The sequence below is a fragment of the Carassius carassius genome, chromosome 6 (genome assembly GCF_963082965.1).
Source record: "Carassius carassius chromosome 6, fCarCar2.1, whole genome shotgun sequence".
In the NCBI taxonomy this organism is placed as follows: Eukaryota; Metazoa; Chordata; class Actinopteri; order Cypriniformes; family Cyprinidae; genus Carassius; species Carassius carassius.
In genome coordinates, this window is record NC_081760.1 from 8728706 (window position 1) to 8749098 (window position 20393).

Consider the following 20393-nt stretch of genomic DNA (forward strand, 5'->3'; position numbering starts at 1 on the left):
TAATTTCCTGTTAATGTGTCAGACTTATAATACAGTAACCACTATTGGCAATAAAATTTAAGAATAATTTTAAAGAATAAAGGAGCAGTAAACACTATTTGACAAATAACAGATACCAGTCTGCATGAGGCAGCGTAATGGTATAGCTAACATAACTAGAATTGGATGACACAAACATTTTGTGACACATACGCTTTATGTGAGTTTACTGTATTGTATGCAGATAAAGTTGGATAAGTTTTGCTTGTAGTCCAGCACCAAATGCATAAACCAGCTTGGACAATCAAAGAAATTACGGCTGGTTTAAGATGGACTTTTCAGCAGAGAGCATTAAATGAGTGTGTTTACCTCCAGGCTGAAGAGCAGCATTGACCCTAGCAGGAGACTATGCTTCATCGCCCCCTACACCTCCTCTACCCTTCATCCTTCCAGACAAAACTAATGCATCAAGATCCTACATAAAAAGAGTTAGTTAGTTAGTTTGTTATTAAGGCCACATGTCTCTCATTAAAAAATATAAAGCATTATTTGCTTATTTATTTCCTATTGCTCTGTGTGAATGATCATAGAAAGCCCCCCCCCCCCAAACACACACAAACCCACAATCAACATGAAAGAATTAAGTCTGTAAAGTCAGTAAGTCTGTTAAGCGATCTTGCAAATTCTGTCTCTCTCTTATTCACATTCGTGTGTGAGTTAATTAGGTGTCACCATACCCCAGTTCCATCTGACAGAACTGGGTCAAACAGGTTGTCCAAATACCAGTCCATCCCTCTCTGAATGGTATCAAAGGGTGGTTCTGAGTCTGCTAAAATAAATTATTTTGGTTGCACTTTATTTTTCAGTACGTGTACTTACATGTACTTATAGTGTACTTACAGTGTATTTATCTAAGAAAGTTCTGGTAATACAAGGTAACTACATGGGGTAGGGTTAGGTTTAGGAGTAGGTTCAGGGTTAGTACATAGTTATTGTAATTACTATAATAAGTACATAGTACATGAGGAACAGGACTGTAAAATAAAGTGCTACCATTATTTTTTAAATAAATGAATGCTTCTATACAGCAAAGATATTAAACTGATCAAAAGTGATTTTTCAAAAAATATTAAACACCAAACAGTTTTCTACATTGATAAGAAATATTTACTAAGAAATATTTATTGAGCAGGAAATTATAGAAAGATACCTAGACTGTAGTAACCTTCAGAAATTGGTAGACTGTTTCAATGCCGCTTGTTCGGTTGGCATATGACAGCGGTCCATCCTCATCTTCTTCAAATCCACCGCCAAAAAGACTTCTGCATATAAACATATGTGTTAAACATTGTCACATCAAACCACAACAATGGAAACATGTCGGAGAACAACTAAATTTTCTGGGATGCTTACATGCATGCGCTAGGTTGTGCCTAGCTGGGTTCTTTAGTAGAGAAGATGAAGTGTGTTTTCTGTTTGGGGTCTGGCAGCAGCTCCAGGTCGCACACCAAATCCAAAACATAATTGTGACTTTCTAACTTGTGTGCCTTGGGGACAGATAGAAAACAAAACATTTTCTAAAATCTCCAACAAATCGGTCTGAAGCTAAAAAAAAAGAAAAAAAAAGTCAGGGCCCATCATAAACTACATGATTTTCTGTCAAATCTGGCAACTCAAATCTGGCTCTGACTTTCGGCAACTAGTGCTGACTCATCCAGACTGCAAATCTGTGCAAAAGTTGTGTGGTGAATTCCAGCCTTAGTAACCTCTGAAAATTTAGACCATGATTGTTATCTTTTTTCTGTATCTCGAAAAAATCCATGTCCTGCAGGTAACAAAATAGGAGATAAAATGATTTTTAATCTGATGCATTTTATCTGATCTCTGATCTAGATTGTCAACTGCTGGGAAAAGGCTATGTAGGCCTATCTTAAACACAATTCACATCAGTTTTTATTTTTAGTGAATGCATTTTACTGTATATTTATGAAATCTTTACGATAACTCATTTTATTTTCTATCAATTGCTAAGTTTTCTTTATAAAAAAGTTCACTAAACAATAATTTTCAGAATTTCAATTTTATTTGTATAGCTCATTTACAACAGCCCCGAGGCTGACCAAAGTGCTTTACAGAAAAGTATCACACATACATGGAAAATATACCTGACACAAATTTAAAACCATCCATTTAAAAATTTAACATATCACAGTAGTCAGTATGCTAAAGAAAATAAAAGGTTTTTAGCAAGGACTTAAAAATAGACAAGGAAGGGGCCAGTCTAATCTCTAAAGGCAGGATATTCCAGAGTCGTGGCCCTGCCACCGCAAACACACGCTCCCCTCTACGCTTTAGTCTAACACGAGGGACCACCAACAGAGCCCGGTCACAGGATCGTAGAGTATATACAGATGAAGAAGTTTGGATAAATAGACAGGAGCTTTGTTATGAAGGGATTTATAAACGAAGAGGAGAATTTTAAAGTCTATTCTCTGACAAATTGGCAACCAGTGAAGGGATCTAAGAATTGGAGTGATGTGTTCATGTTTCTGACACTTTAAAAGAAGTCTGGCGGCAGCATTTTGGACAAGCTATTGTTACAGAACATCTGTAACAATAAATCCATTATTGTTAATGTGACCAAAACTCAATTTTATTAACCTGTCTAACTCCGGGACCTAGAATCGCATTTTCGGTAAACCTGTGTTAACTGTTCAACTATTTTTTTCTTCCAGATGACCAGATGAACTCTACTTCAAAAGGACGAAAGTCAAACTTGACTGAGGTCTGTCAGTCAAAAAGACTTCTTGTCTTCTTTGTGAACTGCTAAAAAAAAGATTCGAGTTATGTAGATGAATCAAAATCCCCACTATTATTTAACACTGACAGGCGCGCGCTCGACTGTGGGTGTGCACGACAGGCGCTCGTGAACGCGCTCGGCTCTTCTTCCGCAGAGTATCGCACAGCAGCAGTCAGCGCGCCACACTGCTGGGAGGATGGATGGAGCGGGCTCGTTCGGAGCGGGCCGAGCCGGTTCGGCCTTTGATCTGACTGCGTTCATCAAACAGCCACAGACAATCCTAAGAGTCCTCGCATGGGTAAGAACAGCACTCTTCTATGAATTATGACTGACAGAATGATGCCTTTGTTCCCATTTTAATGTTCGAGCGATTATTTTAACAAGGTTGATTTTCCATCTTGCTTTATATATTTTTATTTTTGTATATCTTCAGTGCTTTAAGTGCGTCTGTAATCATTTAACGTAATGATTGTGTGTTATTATAGGATGCTGTCTTCATTATAGGTGGACGCACGTCAGATGTTGCTGTGGTAGTGACGCACGCATTGCGTGCGCGCAGTGTATAGTGCGCACATGTAGCCTAGCGATATTTGGGTCATTGTTAAAATACAGTGATGAATAAATGACATTTATAATAATAATAGTAATAAACAGTGGTGATATTTAATGAAACAGACTTCAGATATTTAATAAACCTCATAAAAGCTTCATTCTGTCTTTTATCTGGCGTTTTAAGAAGAAACTTAAGAGAGCGTGAGAGACTGCACATAGGCTACTGATTTCCCTAACAAACTGAAAAAAAAGAAGTTAATTTATGATTTATCGCTGAATGTCATGTTCTCATTTGGTTCATTTACATGTCATTGCTGTATAACAGATTGATTTTAGTCTGATCAATAGTGTTTTTTGCAGATTTGTCACTGTGTTGTTTTCACTGGTGTCACAAACCTTGCGTCATTCGTGCAATTAAATTACAGAACGAATAACAAATGTCAAGTTTGTATGATTAAAAATAATGTCAAGATAAAAAAAAAAAAAAATCATAGCCTAGCCTGACCTTTATATTTTTTTCTCCTAATGCAAACGACACACCTTGATTTCAAGATTATTGAAATGTACTTAAAAAAAAGAGACAAAATATTAATGTCAGATCTCCCTAATCACTGTAGGAAGAAAATATGCTGTATTATAAGAACTGTACAGTTTTGGCAGAAACTTTTAAAGCCAGTGGCCATTCTCAGGAATGGCAAAGCACAATTGAGCTTAAACTATAAATTAACTTACTGTATTAACTTCTCGGATGACTGACATGTTCAGAAATGGACACCAAATACCAGATTTGTGCATAAGGGCAGAGGAAGATAATGTTTTGAATTTTTAAAGGCCTCCATGCATTGTATTATGTATTAGTTTTAACTTTCTTTATGCAAGGCGTGTTATTTAATATGACTTAATCAACCTGAGTAGATTATACACTTCAACAAAACGGGGTCAGATGTACTGTACTGTAGGGCTTCGAGGCATGTTTAGAGGCATCTTGGTAGTTGCTTCTTGCTTTAACACAATGTTTTATCCAGCCAGCCAATAACCACAGCAGCTGTAACTGTTTCTGTGACGACTGTGTGATGTGATGTATGCATCAGTTTATGGAATTTCATTGCCAAAAATAGCACATGACACCACTAAAACAAAATGCTCGTTTTTATTTTTGTTATTATTTTTCTTCATGATTATTTAACTTTCTTGTATCTAAAGCACTTTGAATTACCATTGTGTCCGAAATGTGCTATATAAATAAACTTGCCTTGCCTTGCCTATATATGAGCATTACTTGTGATTTCTCTTACTGTTGCTTCCAAACACACTAGACTGCATGTTGTGCACTTTTTTGCTGATCCCTTGGCATCTGTTTGAGCGGGTGTGGTTGTGCGTGATCTGTTGCATTAGTGAGAATTAGCCACATTTTCTCCCTGAGGTGTAAATTAAATTCTTTTCTGTGAAATGCATCGGTACAGGGCATCGGTAAAGAGAATGGAGTCACCTCCATTTAGCATGAATAGTATAATAGAAGAAAAGCTTTACTTAGATGCCCTCTGTTCTGAGAATGCAAATAATTTAAGGGGTTTTATTAATTTAACACCAGGGATAAGGTTTATATACCTATTCCTGTGACTCATTTTTATTTTTTTTGTCTCTCTCCAGATCTTCTCCATGGTGGTCTTTGCTTCTATAATAAATGAGGGCTATGTGAATATGGGAAGCGAGCGACTGCACTGTGTCTTTAATAAGAACGCAGATGCCTGTAACTATGGCATCACTGTAGGAATTATGGCTTTCTTAGCAAGCATCTTCTTCCTGGCCCTGGACATCTATTTTCCCCAGATCAGCAGTGTCAAAGACAGAAAGAGAGCAGTGCTGTTGGAGATGGTTTTTTCAGGTAAAAATGCTCAGTCATAAATCATTGTTTATCCTGATGCAATTACAATGATATCAAGTCAGTGATTTTAATTTACTTTTTTATGTGCAGTGATGACCACTCAATGCCATTTTAAAATATGCTTTTTTGTTGTTTTGTTTATTTATTTTATTTATTAAAATATTTAATTTATTTAAATTATTAAAATATGGATTATTACAGTTTTGTCATTACAGCTTCACAAAGAGTGAGGAATGTCTAGTACAGGCTGTTATAGCAATGAACTATTTTAAAAACATGAAAAATTTCATTACAAACTGGCTGGGGAGATGCATTTATCCAGTGTTATTTTAGTATTATTGAGATACTATTATTTTTTATTGTTACTATCATTGTTATTGCATTATTATAGATACTATTACTGTTATTATTAATATTTAGAATTAGTTTTTATTTTTTATATTTTACATTTTCATTTAGTTAAAATTTCTATAACTGTTTTGTAATTTTTATTAGTTTATTAGTTTTTTAAAAGTGTCTATAAAGTTTTCATTATTTGTTATTTCAGTTTTAGTTATTTTAATACATCAAGTTAAATTAAATTAAAAAACGTCGCCTTGTCAACTAAAATAAAAAAGTAAGTTTTTATATTTTATTTGATTTCAGTTATCCTTTATTTTATTTCAAGTAACAAATATGATATAATATTATTATAATCCTGATTGTCTAAATGCCAAATTACTGAAATTTTTAGTATTTTTCTATAATAATAAAATGTAGCATGTACCTGGAAAAAAAGAAACAAATCAAAATTAGTTTTTTGAAGACACATTTTCCAATCTCCTCTCTTTAGGATTCTGGACGTTCCTTTGGTTTGTAGGATTCTGCTTTTTGGCCAGTCAGTGGAGTCATACGTCCCCTAAGGAGCTGCCGCTGGAGCAGGCGTCAGACGCAGCACGCGCAGCTATTGCCTTCTCTTTTTTCTCAATCCTGACCTGGGTAAGTCACTCCACCTTCCTGTAAATGCTTTACACAATCACAATTACATGCATATTTGACCGCCAGCACTGGTGTTTGTGTTTCAGGCCTATCTATGTCTGCTAGCAGTGCACAGGTTTAAGAACACTGCCTTTATGGAGGATAAACAGAAGCTTTTGTCCAAACAGCCTAACACTCTCTCAGTAGTGTAGATGTAGATTTACTGTACAACTGTCAAATGCACACTGAACTATGCTTTTCTGACAGTAGTACAAAGTGATAGCAATATGTTCAATACACTCTCCGAAAAAAGGTACAAAACTGTTTTGGGGCGGTACACTTTGAAAAGTTAATATGTACACTTTAGATACTACTATGTACTAATATTTACCTTTAAGTTACTAATATGTGCTAAGTAGGGGTAAATAAGGGACAAAGATTTACCTTTTAGCACAATCTTTTTGTATATGATAGTACCATCCAAGTAACAGGTTTTTTTAAAACCTTTTCTTTTGAGAGTGTACTGTGTGTGCACTTAATAATAACCTAGATTTATAATAAACATTATGAGTCTCTGAAACTTTAAAGCACAAGAATAATATGTCAAATATTGGCATATTCATACTTTTGCATATAAAGATAATACCAAGTACTAACATTTCTATTTCTGTTTTCCTACACTATATTTGTTTACATATGTTTGCATACATATTTTAATGATAGACGTATTTATTTGCAATGACAATTATTCAGCCAATATTTTAAGATTTCAAGATAATAATGTTAAAATGTGATTTTAAGTAATATAGTGTCAAATAAATATAAAAATTAGTTTACAAAAAATTGTATCATTTTAAAATTAATTTTAGTTTGTTTATTCTCAATCAAATAAATGCAGCCTTGGTTAACATTGGGTACTTATTTTCAAAATCAATAAAATACCTTACTGACCCCAAACCTTTGAACAGTTGTGTACTGTATATGTACACTGACATTTGCAGTAGATGTACAGTATGACTATGGCATGTATGATGACACAATATGATCGCTGTAAAAGGTGAAAGAATGCAAAAAGTATTTCCTTAGATACAAATATCTATATTTAACCTCCCTACTTTTTTCTCTTTAACTTTGCTGTCGTTTGGGAGTGTTTTGCAATATATTTAAGACAGAGTAGACAATATATGTATTTTATAATTTTCAGTTTACAAAAACTCCAAAAATGCATGTAAAATTAGATTATCAGGCACACAACAAACACTGGCTCTACTTCCCTCCCATTTACATTGCATTTACACACTGTATATTGTGTACTCTGTTTAAAGTCATTTACAGCTATTAGAATGAACTTCTACTCTAGATCTAGTAAAGACAGAAATAATTCTTCTGGATCTCCTGGTGTGTTTATACTGTTTATACTGTCTTTCTCACTAACATGCTAATAAGACTAATATGCATAATCCTGGTTATCCTGACTAGGCGGGGCTTACGGTGTGCGCTGTTCAGAGGTTCCTGCTCGGTACTGACTTGACACTGTTCACCACCGAGCACATGGGCGACCTGCCGCCCAAGCAGCCGTACCCCTCCAACGATGTAATTGGTCAGACCACCATCCCTGTCAACGCTTACCAGAGTCCACCGCTCATCGAAACCGTGGAGACCCGCCCCCCTGGATACAAGATTCCACCTGCATTTTAATCCACAACCAATGAGAAGGCAAGGAATATAGCAACGCTAAAGGACATAGACTGCCGTCAATGTTAGCTAAATGTAAATGTATCGTATGTGGTTTCAGTAGCAGGGTGGCGAAGGGATGAAGCTCGCCTCTGTAGTCCACACTATAATACAGCCTGGTAATGTAGTCTCACTTTAAAGCAAAGATGGATGTTTTGGGTTGATTGTCATTTCCTTCCCAAACCTTTTACATTCAGCTAAAAAAGAATTGTCAAAATCCCCATGTGCTACTTGTTTAGTAAAGCAATTTATTATTATTACTTGTTTAAAGAAATTTAAAATAATTAAAGGTGCACTAAGTATTGGCTGTGGCATCATGCAAAAGCAGAAGTGTTTTGGTGACTGAATAATGGCAGAGTATTTTAATCACTTTAATATCGGTAATTCGGAAAAAGTGCATCTAAATTATGACTGGTTTTGGGCCAGTGCTTATAAAAAATATTTTACATCAATTAAAAAAAAAGGTAAGTCGATTAAAATCTAAATATTACATGAAAAACTTAAAAACGTAAATGAATATTTGAGATGTTGCCTTCACAACTAACTGGAAAAAAACGACGTACCAAAGTTACTAAAACAGAAAACAACTGAAATAAAAAATTTATTCCAGCTATATAGAAATAATAATAATAGAATAAACTATAAAAAATTAAAAAAGCACAATTTTTTTTTATAACACTAAACACTGTTTTTGGCAATTTTTTTTTTTTTTTTTTAGGAGTGGCGTCATATTTCACATACAAAATTGTAAACATATTTGACAAAAATACTATTCATTTCTTTCAGGGTATTTTTAAAAAAAAATGGCAAACGTTACTTAATGCACCTTTAAGTTTAGTAAAGATTTTTTTTATATATATGTATTTTTCTTAGTTTCTGATTATGTATTAGTTCTGATTTGTATTAGTTTCTGATTATCAAATAATACCACCTTGGTACAGCTGACTGTCAGCCTTTCCAAACGGTACATGACATCAATGTTTACTGCAGTTAAATCAGTTCTGTCCATGTCATTTGTGTCAAAATCTGTTTTTGTTAAGAGAGAATTAGTACATTTGGTTTAAAAGTACTCAAAGTATGACACTATAAAGAGAGTGAGTGAGAAGTATTGAGAAATGGTGAAGAGAATGAGTAAATGTGTGTGTGTGTGTGTGTGATGGACTTTAGCAGTCAGAGATGTTCCGGATGAGATAATAGAGATTACTGGAACAAACTGTTTACTTTAACATGCATACTTTGGATATATATATGTGTGTGTGTGGATGGAAATGTGTGTGCTTGCTCTAATTCTGTCTAATTGCATGATATGGTAAAAGGCCACACAGTCCCACAGAAGCAGAGATGTAGTTGTTATATTTTGTCAATGGAAGAAATTACAGTGGTTATTAAAGTCTTTAAGGTGACATATACAGTACTATGAGGTCCTGAATAAAGATGAACCATTAGAGTGAACCAGACCGCTTGATTACACAGTTATTGTGTGCTGTGATTCAAGGGCTCGTACCATATTCCTTGTGACATTACAATGCTAAAGTACACTTCAAAATGACAAAACTCTGTTCCACAGAAGAAGAAAAATAAGGGAATGCAGGTTTTGATGGTGAGTTAATAATGACAGAATTTTCATTTTTGGGTTAACAATCACTTTAATTCTTAGGTTACTCTGTGAGAAGGTGGAAAACTGTAATCTAAATTATAACTGTGGCCAGTGTTATTGTATGAACTAACACTAAAACTGTTATCCTTTTCGCTAATTGAAATAAAGCTGAAATAAATAAAATAGCAATATTACATGAATAACTTGGAAACTTATTTGATTGAAGTACTAAACTTATAAAAACTAAAACACACATAAATTAAAGCTATATAGAAATATAAAAATTAATAAAATTAACAAGCATGAAACAAATTTTTTTGAAACAAAAATATAAATATCAATAATTACTATTAATAATACTGACATTAATTATAAGGTTATACTTATGTTAAAACTGAAATCTTGAAAATTAAACTAAAATATAAATATTATATGAGAAACTTGGAATGTTTTTGGAAAATATGGAAATTAAGATAGGAAATGTTGCAAATAACTTTAAAAAAAGTTAAGGTGAAGTACTAAAATGAATAAAATTAAAACTATAGAAATATTAAAAATAATAATACAAATTACAAGCTTAAACTAAAATGAAAATGAAAATTGAAAATCAAATAAAATCTCATTCAAAATATTAATAAATACTATGAGTATATAAATTATACTTTTATACTTTTTTTTAATTATACTTTTTTTTACAGAAAACAAATTAATATGAAAATTGCCCTTACATTGCTAAAGGTACTGTTCATTGTTTGTTCATGTTAGTTAATACATTAACTTACATCAAAGAACCTTTTTGTAAAGTGTTCCCAAAAAAACTTTGTTTGTTGGTAGGCATTCCTCTTAAATTATTTAAATCGATCCAATTTAATAAGCAGACTTTCATGAATGATCCCATAATCCTAAATGCAATAAAATGCCCTTGAAAAGAAATTTAAGTTATTAAATGTTCACAGGTATGAATTTGCAACTAGATTTATAGTACAGTGTGTCCCTTATGGTAGTGTGCTTTATTATGCTTTAAGAAAAGCCAACAGAAATAAGGGCAAAATACAGTTGGGTTGATATACATGCTGCTGTTAGTAGGTCACCATACAGGAGCTATCTGGTGCTTTCCCCATCATTTCAAATACACTGGGATAATACACAAGGTACTGTTATGTTTATGTCTTAAAAAACAGTATGAATAAGATTGATGACAAAAATCGTTTGGAGCTATTAATATGGTCAATAAACTATTTACTATTTCAGAATGGCATTTAATTTCACATTTACTTCAATGTGTTACTTGCCATTTCTTTGTATCTCTTTGTGAAATTTACTAGCAGTTTCTGAGTGAAAACTGTTTCCCCCCTTTTTTTTTGTCTGTGTAGTTAACAGGAGATGTGCAACCAGGCATGTGCACACACAGACATCAAAGTGGGCTTGAGCACCTGCCCTTTTTACCCCCCGAGAGAAAGTGCCCTTTTTTTTTTCCTGGGGAGTTTTTTTTTTTTTTTTTTTGGTTTTGTTTTAATGAATATATACAGAGTTCTGGCATGAAACTCTGATGGCGCAGTCTGATAGGTCTAACTCAAACTGACGTTATGACATCATTATCACATGGCACAGCTGATTGGTTCTCTCCTGTATCGGTAGCCAATTAACTCGCTGCTCAACATTCAAATATATAACTAGAGCTTGCCATAGCAGTGCAGCTTGCTTCAGAAACCCTCCACCTTCCCCAGCTCCACCTGTATAGATCTGCTACAAGGTGATTCATGCATGTTACATGGTTATATCTTCAGCAGCAATATTCTTTACATGCTCACAGCAGCATGTTGTGGAGCAAGTCTCAGTACTTGCTCTTCCGCAGCGGCAGCGTAGCAAATCTATTCCACCAAGACCAAATACATTAATATTGTCATGTACATTACCATGCCAATCCCTCCGAGAGTTGTCATGACAGAAATGCATATGTGTGTGCATGTGTTTGTTTCTGCTTGTGCACAGCTTTCCCTGTCAAACAAATAAAAATCTAAATATCAGGTCGGGAAATGTCAGGAAAAATAGACCAAAATCTCAAAAGGGAACAGTACATGACATGTCCTCCTGCCTTAAACAAGAACTTCATAATTTTGCCGTGTGAATTAATAATGTATGCAGTGTTTTTTCCTGTAAAATAACAAATTAGCACCAACTGCTTTTTTCAGTTTAGTGCGAAGGCCTTTGTTGATTTTATATTACAATAACACCAAAAGAATTCAAACAATTTATTGTCTTGTGCAAAATAAACTAATTATTAGTGAAAATATGTCCCTCTCCTTTGTGCAGTCATTTACTTTAAATATACTGTATACTTGAAACAAGTAGAATAGAAAACATGCACATTGTGGCTTTATTTTCCTTTGTTGTTGCCTGTTCTTGTGATAAAGTTAGTGAATGCTAAAAAAAAGACCATGGTCTCTATGTGAACGGATTATTTTGTAGACATCTGTTGAAAAATGACACAACATGAAACAATTGGGTGAGTGTGAGGGAATTAAAATAAACTGCTAAGTCAGAGTTGTGTTAATATATTTAACGTTTTGTTTAGAAAAAAATAAAAATAAATACGAGAAGCCCTTTTTTCCACTTGAAGCCCTGCCCCTCAAAATGTCTGTGCACGTTCCTGCACACAACTGAGGAACAAATCAAAATGATTTTCTGTGTTAATCTGCAGCACAGATGTAGAACTTGAACCCGGAACATTCCTTTAATATGTTTCTTCCTGAAGGCCAGTAACATGTAAAACTCTGAACCTTTACAAAAGAATCACATGCCACACAGATATACAATAATCATCTAATTCATTCAGCTGCACAATACGCATTTTGAAACATGCATATGTTTCAGCTAAAATATTTCTATGTGTCATATACATACTCTGTAAGATAACAGGGCATTACACTAAGGTATAACTTTAAAGTTAATTAATCATATGAGATAAGGGTTTGCTTGAAGACAGTGCTGCCATTTAACCCTCAAGTTCTGTTGAGACTGACTTGCTAATAATTACAACTTATTACAAAATTAACTCATTTCCCTTCAAATGATTTTATTCTTTTACTCTGACCTTGTCAAAACAGAAATTATTGAAGCTTTAGCCCTCTGTTTTAACACAAATTTGGCATGCACATTGACAGCTGAATATGATCTAGTATGTTTTTTTTTATGTTTGGGGGTGAAAAACTGATTAAAAAAAAAATCAAGCTAGATTTTACAATTTCTAAAAAAAAAAAAAGGTTTATTCTCATTCAGGTCATGGTTCATGTGTCTTTTTGCTGTGAAATCTTGTTTTTATAAAGTAAACTTAAGAATAATTGTTATATTTTTAGTAATATTTCAAAACGAACATTTACTGGACTGAGGCATCTGTTTACTTGATTATTAATACATAACTCTTTTTAGAAAAATTATTTTAAGATGTGAGTATCAGATATTATACATCAGGCTTTTGAGGAACATTTGTTCATACAATGCATCTCTCAATCTTCATTGTGTGGCATTGCATTATATGTTTTGCTCCTATAATAATACTACAGAGCTTTGAACCTAAACTTAAGCATTTATATTAGTGCTGTTAAAATTAATGCATTAACATGTGCAATAATAATAATTACTTTTTTAAGTTTAACAAGTTAAAAATATTTAATGCAATTAACACATGGCAAACTATGTTGGCCATGTCAGTAAAAAACATTTTTCCTGTCCTGTCAGCTGTTTCACTGTGCTTGTAGCACTTGCTCTTCAATTGCACACACAAATGCGGGGGCGTATGTTTTATATTATATCATGTTAAAGTGCAAAAGAAACCACGTGCATGTCATCAGTTAGCCTAAGTCATGAAGTTACCAAAAAAAGCGATTAAAGCTGCCTTAAAACTGCATGCATTTACATGAGTCAGATTTAAAGTCCACATGAAATCTAAATTAAAGTTTTTTGGGTGTTAGTATCAATATGTTAGACTTAAGGTTATCTATAAAGCCGTATGCAACAAAACAGTGACCAAATTTGTATTTAGAAGATATAAGCATTCAAAGCTTGCAGTTCATCTCTTCTGCCAAAACGGCTAAACAAATCTTTTGACGTCACATCATACTTGATTTTCTCATCAAATCTTCTGACCAATCAAATGCTCTCTGGGATCCGAAGCGCCCGCCTCCTGCACTATAACTGCACCGGCTCGGCTAAGATCACTTGTTCGCAGTTTTTATATTGAATCTGGGGGTAAAAGACTGTCAACTGCAGGTTTACTGAGCTCATCATCTCTGGCCCGAGCAGACATAATCAAAACAAAAAGGAGCAAATCAATAACTTTTGTAGCTTAAAGGATTCATCTATATTTAATGTATAATTAAGAGTTTGATAACTATATTCAATTTATGTATATTTCCTACTTGCTGAAGGGCACAGGTAGCTAAATATGATATTTATTATTATGGGTTTATGTGAAGATTGCTTTAAGTTCACTTAAGTTAGAAGTCGCTACTTTTTAAAGTCTAATAAATGTTAAAATTGATAGCTCAATTATACTGTAATTTTGAATGGCTATAATCAATGGTTAAATATTAGAAGAACAAAAAATGTACTTTTTAATAGAGCAAATAATACTTGCCTTCAACCATTAAAAAGATGCCAATAGACAAATATTAAATATATACTGTCTTTAAGTTTGTTTCTACGTTAATTAGATTGAATGTGAAATTATAGATACAGTATAAAGTGACAACTGATAATACATTTTACGCAAGTAGTCTGTATAAACATCTCATCGACTTTATATTACAAGCTATCAGACTTTTATGTTACATTCTGGCAATGAAAAATAATGTGTGAGCTCCATATTCTCCTATATTATACTATATGAGCCATAAAAACCTGATGTATCAAATATGATACTCAACAAAGGACACATATGCAAACTTTGTTTTAAATTTTTTTTCTCTCTAAAGGTTCAATAAACTGTTTCAAAAAAAAAAAACCTTTTTTTTTTCTTCCTTTTATTTTTAATAGGAAGAAATATTAATTATTATATTATATTATTATATTAATTATTATAATCCTATATTATTATTTTGCCAGGCTTTACAGAATAACTTTAAATGAAAGTTTTTGTGATATTCAATTATCAACCTTTCAGACCCCAAACAGAATATGAGGGTTAAATTTGCACCATCATGTACAGTAATCATATGACACAACGCAACATGTTTCTGTGATAAAACGTCACAATATCACCGTGTGTGATGAACACTAATAAAAGTTCCCTAATCAATATGATCAGGCAAAAAAAAAAAAACATCAGTTCCATCCGAAACACATTTGCATACTTTTGCAGACACCACCTTTTCCTGTTATTAAAATTCTTCGCAAAGAGGCAGAATGCATAAGTGGCTTCCTGCACAGTTGCCTAGGCAACCGAATCCTCATTTCCTGGATCCCTAGTGCTGGCCATTCTGACCAATACCTTCCTCCTGAGAGGACTCTGAGCTGTATTTCCCACGACCCCAGAACGGGCCTCAGGATGAAAGGAGTGCGTCGACTGGTCACTATCCGAAAGCAGTTCTGACTGGCTGCTCAGCGAACTTACATCCGATTGGTCAAAAGAAAATTGTGGGAGGGGCAAATTACTTTGCAAAAGAGGTTCATCCTGCATATCAGGAAGTTCTCTGGACTCCCGTGGTAGTGTGGAATCGAAGGACGGTGTCCGCCGTCTTAGGACTGTGCTGTGCTCCTGAAGATTCACGTCAGTGGGAGGGTCAACAGAGATGCACGGTGGGCTCATTTTCTCCTTCTTGGGCTTTGGTGAAGGTCCAGGTGATGGTAAAATTGGCTGCTGCTGAAGGAGTAACTCTTCCCCGTGCGTTGAGTGACGCCGATAGACATGGAGTTGAGACAGGAAGACATTATTTTCCATACTGTTGTACTTCCGTAGACTTTGAGCGCTGGTACCTGGTTGGTGGCCTGCCCCACTGTGCAATGATTCCTGAAACTGGGCATCAGAACAGAAGGGCGGTTCATAAGGGGACATTTTATGGCTACTTGCCACATGCTGAGAGTTTCTTCTTTGGGTAATGTTCATGTTGAGTTGGATCACCTCATCCAAATCATGCGGATTGGTTTGTGCACGTGTTATTTCAAGAGCTTTTATAGATTGTGTCTTGTACTCGGGCTGTTGACAAGGGATGCTGCGCTGACTGTACACATGTCTTTTTGTTTGTACGCTCGCTGTCCGGTTGCGGAGGGGAGGAGGGGGTGAGGCCTGGGGCGAACAGGGAGCAGATCCACCAGTGAGGGGAATGCTGGGTACTTTGAGGTGAGGGTTATCAAAGGAGCAGGGCTTGCTCGGGATGTGTAAGGTGTCTCTGGAGTCTGCGTTTGTGGAATCAATTGAGTCACTCTTTATTGCTAGCTGCAGTTAAAAACAGATACACACATTAAAAATGATTCATTAAATGACAATTTTATATGCTATTTTTAATATAATGCAAAATATTTTTAAAACTATTTAATTATATATTTATTAATGTAATTTTTTATATTATTAATAATGAATCACCTTAATTTAGATTATAGGTTAAATATATTTATATATTTAATAAACAGATATTTATATACATTTTATACAAAATATTTTATACATAAATATTTGATGTCATTTTATATTAATGTAGATGATAGATTAAACACTATTTAATGATATACTTAACACTAACAAAATGCCACATATATTTGTGTGTAATAATTTGATGTAATTGTATATAAATACACACACACACACACACACACACACACACATATATATATATATATACACACACACACACACACACACACACACACACACACACACACACACACACATATGTGTATATATATATATATATATATATATATATATATATATATATATATATATGTGTGTGTGTGTGTGTGTGTGTGTGTATATGTTTAGTTGCAATTACATAAGAGTTATATCATTATATTAACTTAAATAAATACATCATCAATGGTGTATATAAGTACAATTAAATGTAAATGATATTATTAGCATAACAATTTTACATGATTTTCAGAATATTTTAGTATTTGGTTTGTCTCTCTTTTGCTTTGATGACAGCAGCATGAACCTTTGTGTAAAGTTTCTGTAAATTCTGATGATAATGTTGTAAAAAAACCTGATTTGAGATTTGATCCAGTGTAAGAACATCTGTCCTTTTGTATAAATGTTCACTTGATCAATGTCATAATTTGTGTGTTTTATTAGTGACAAAGCATTTTACTGTAATTGTCTAATAGATGTACTCTGTTGTCATCCCTAGTATAAACAAATAGTCATGAGGATGAGAGTTACCGCAGTACCTGTCTCCGCAGGGCTCTGAAGGCATTGCTAGATCTTGCTCTTTGATGTAGAGGGTGGGGACCAGGAATGGATGCCAGGTTTGTCTGAGATGCAGTTCCTGGAACCTGCATTACGGCACTGTCTTCAAAAGACTGGGTGCCGAGTGAGAGAGAGGAGCCTAAAAAACACGTAGACAGCTTTAGTCATATTCTCTCTCTGCATGTGTGTCATGACCATTAAGAACTGGCTTTGTTTTGTCACCTGGTAGTGTAGAGTCCTGTTTGGAGAATCTGTCATGAATGGACCCATATACAGGCTTAACAGGATAAAGCATGTAACTGTCATTAGGTAAGGACAGCATCCGTGATATAGACGGCCTGCTAACTGTCAGGAAGTTGCCATAATTAGGGTCCTGGCCCTGTAAACACAACAAATGTATGTAACAACGGTTTTTTATTTTTTTAAAAGCAGGCTTGAAGACACTACATATTCTTTAAAAAACTGCAATATTTATATAATAATAATAATAATTATAATGACGATGATTATTATATAAAAATAACGTAATCCAATGTTTCTTTAATCTAATATATAATCTGTCCTATACTCAAATTAAACATTCAATGAAAAAGATTGGTGCACTTTAAGACTTTATATGTTGACTTTAAATTTGACTACAGATTTATTTTTACCCCTATGGTATACCTAAGTAGGAGGGGTCACACTTGTGATCCTTGGTAGGGAAATATCTTAAAATATATATATATTTTTAATGATTTTTATTCTTTAACATTTTGTATATTGAGGGGACCTCTAAATTTTGCACTATTTCTAGATAAAATAATCTAAACATAGAAAAACTATTTTCTGACATTACTTAGTTTTATTAGGCTTTCCATTTAGATATATATTTAGACATTAACAAAGACTACTTAAAAAACAAACATTTAAGCCTTTTCTAATAACCTTCACCCAAGATTCAAGTATAGTAAAACTAAACATTCAGATTTTATTTTCTCATCCTAAACATATCTAAAATACATTTAGCATTACTTAATATCTATTAATTATATTTGGGGGATTACATGGTATAATATTTTCAAGAGAACTGTCAACACCTGTTCATGTGAGAAAGTCTCCATTTTAACAGCTGAAACCTCAAGCCCAGTGGCTCCGCCCACAGAGGCGGTGCTTTGTCTACGACTGCCTTGAAGCTCTTTCTTCAGCTCCGCCTCCATCTCGGCCTCCTCACGGGCATCTTTGTTACTGTCCTCCAAATGTTTCATGAGCACAGCGACCACAACATTCACCAGCACAAACTGTGCCACCAGCACGAATGTCACAAAGTACATAGGTGACAAAAGCGGCAGGTAACTCAGGCATTTGTCATTTTTACATTCCCGCAGGGTATCCTAGACACACACAGAGAAACACAGAAATTGTGAGTTCTGTTCAACGCAAAAAGTGACGAGTTCTGATAATGTACTGTATGTGGGCGACAGCTGTTAGTCTCACGAAACATTTGCGTTTTGGGTTCGGAATGACAATGACGGCGAGTTTAAGTCTAATTAAACACATTCCACATTCCATAATCATGCATTTATGACATGCAGCATGAATATTTCCATGGTTTTTGAAATACCTTCATTATTCCATTCCAGTTATCTCCGGTGGAAATGCGGAACAAAGTGAGGAATGCCATGCCGAAATTCTGAAATGTAGCATGTCTGCTCAATCCCTCACATGGATTCTCCTCTGCACATTCTGATTTTAAAATAAATTATTTTAATACTTCATCTCCAAAATTCATTTATTTAAAAGATTCTGAAGTTGCATTGAACTATATTGATCAAACATGACAGTAAAGACATTTAATGAATTAAACATTTTACCCCCCCCCCCCCCCCAAAAAAAACAACAACAATTCTGAGCAGTACAACTCGTATAACAATACTATAATAATAATAATAGTCACAACTGATATTAAGAAGAGGAAGAAGAGTTTTAATTAAATAAATGCAGCCTTGGTGAGCATAAAAGACTTGCTTAAAAAACATAAAAACGTTTTACTGACCCCAAACTTTTAAATAGTAGTGTATGATAACAGAAAATAAAAGGTATACTGACCAAGTTTGCCAAAAAGTTCAACTCCCAGCGCTGCATAGATGAAGAACAGCAGCATAAATAGCAGACCCAGATTACCAACCTAGAAAGCCAGAACATCACCAGAATAAATCCACTTACACCATCATCTCGGGCCATAAAAGGTCTCTGTGAAGTAGTTCCACAATACAAATAGCATGTACTGTAGCACAAGATATACTGTATAAACTTACTGACCTGCGGTAAAGCTTGAACTACTGTATCCAGAAGAGATCTCATTCCTGTGGCCATCTTTAACAGCTTCAGCACTGAAAGAAATTTGATATCACATATCATTCCCCTTTTAATCACTGAAATCTCTCTTTGACATTACTGTCTAAACCTAAACTGTAATAAATATCTGTTTATCAGCTACTGTTCTCTACTGTATTCTACTTGAATAGACTTTAAAATGTAATTTATTCCTCTGATGCACAGGATAATTTTCACCACCCTTCACTCCAGTTTTCAGCGATCCTGCAGAAATCATTCTAATATACTGGTTTGCTGCTCAAGAAACATTTCTTATTATTATTATGAATGTTGAAAACAGTTATGCTGCTTAATATTTTGGTGATTTTCTTTCCAGGATTCTTTAATGATTAGATAGTTCAAACAGCCTTTATTTGAAATAAAAATGTTTACCTTTACTTTCATGTTTGATCAATTGAATACATCCTTGCCGAATATAATGTTTAAATTCTTACGGAAAAAAAAGGAAGAAGAAATTTTACTGACCCCACACTTTTGAGCGATAGAGTACATAAAACTTTTTACATTTCCCATTTTTATTAGAGGTGCTAGAAAAGCTTAGGAACTTCTCTATTGTACGCTGTTTTATTTTGTCACTTGTCACAGCTGCTGTGTGTGTGTCTTCATGTATTTGGTACCTCTGGCGATGCGCAGCACCCTCATTATGCGAATAATGGTTGGGTTGATGGGTAGTGAGGCATTCAGGTCAATTTCCTCAAGTGTGATGCCCATAATGGAGAGAAGAACAATTGCCAAGTCTAACTGATTCCACCTGACAGAAAAAAAAGATAAGGTGAAAGAAACACAGAATGAGATAAAGACAAGGTCCTATGAAACCATTTAATATTCTTAAAAAGAGCTGTTAAAGCATGTGTTGCTTTAACACTTTCTTTCTTTCTTAACTTTATTTAAAGCTTAAAGATCCATGGATCATGAAGGAAAGACGATGGAAGATGATGTTAGCATTCCGTATTTTTAATTTATAGAGGAAAGTTATTAATTTATAGACTTTTGGGGCTATTTTTCTCTGTTAACGTCACAGGATATGTCACAAAGGTGTCTCCTAATTATTCATGAGTCTGCATGGCCTTATTTTAAGAGAAGGCCTTGTCTCATTATTATTCATGACATC

The 20393-nt window shown here is 34.2% G+C and overlaps 3 protein-coding genes across 3 annotated transcripts in view; 1 reads left to right on the forward strand and 2 right to left on the reverse strand.

Annotated features, from left to right (window-relative positions):
- LOC132142351 (mitochondrial dynamics protein MID51-like) overlaps positions 1–20393 on the reverse strand; it is a 135752-nt gene that overhangs the window by 23216 nt on the left and 92143 nt on the right. The gene's annotated exons all lie outside the window — the stretch shown is intronic.
- Positions 2914–9359, forward strand: LOC132142352 (synaptogyrin-3-like). Its single transcript, XM_059552154.1, has 4 exons — positions 2914–3077; positions 4982–5216; positions 6049–6194; positions 7653–9359. Exons 1-4 carry the CDS (start codon positions 2976–2978, stop codon positions 7869–7871), a joined length of 702 nt encoding a protein of 233 aa, XP_059408137.1. The 5' UTR covers positions 2914–2975; the 3' UTR covers positions 7872–9359.
- Positions 14605–20393, reverse strand: part of LOC132142350 (voltage-dependent T-type calcium channel subunit alpha-1H-like) — a 67424-nt gene continuing 61635 nt past the window's right edge. The window contains exons 26-33 of the mRNA XM_059552150.1: positions 19900–20033; positions 19208–19278; positions 18995–19073; positions 18510–18631; positions 17986–18279; positions 17129–17285; positions 16888–17045; positions 14605–15937 (exon numbers count right to left, since the gene is read on the reverse strand). Coding sequence (XP_059408133.1) covers positions 14936–15937; positions 16888–17045; positions 17129–17285; positions 17986–18279; positions 18510–18631; positions 18995–19073; positions 19208–19278; positions 19900–20033 — 2017 coding nt within the window. The 3' untranslated portion in view covers positions 14605–14935. The remainder of the gene's footprint in view (positions 15938–16887; positions 17046–17128; positions 17286–17985; positions 18280–18509; positions 18632–18994; positions 19074–19207; positions 19279–19899; positions 20034–20393) is intronic.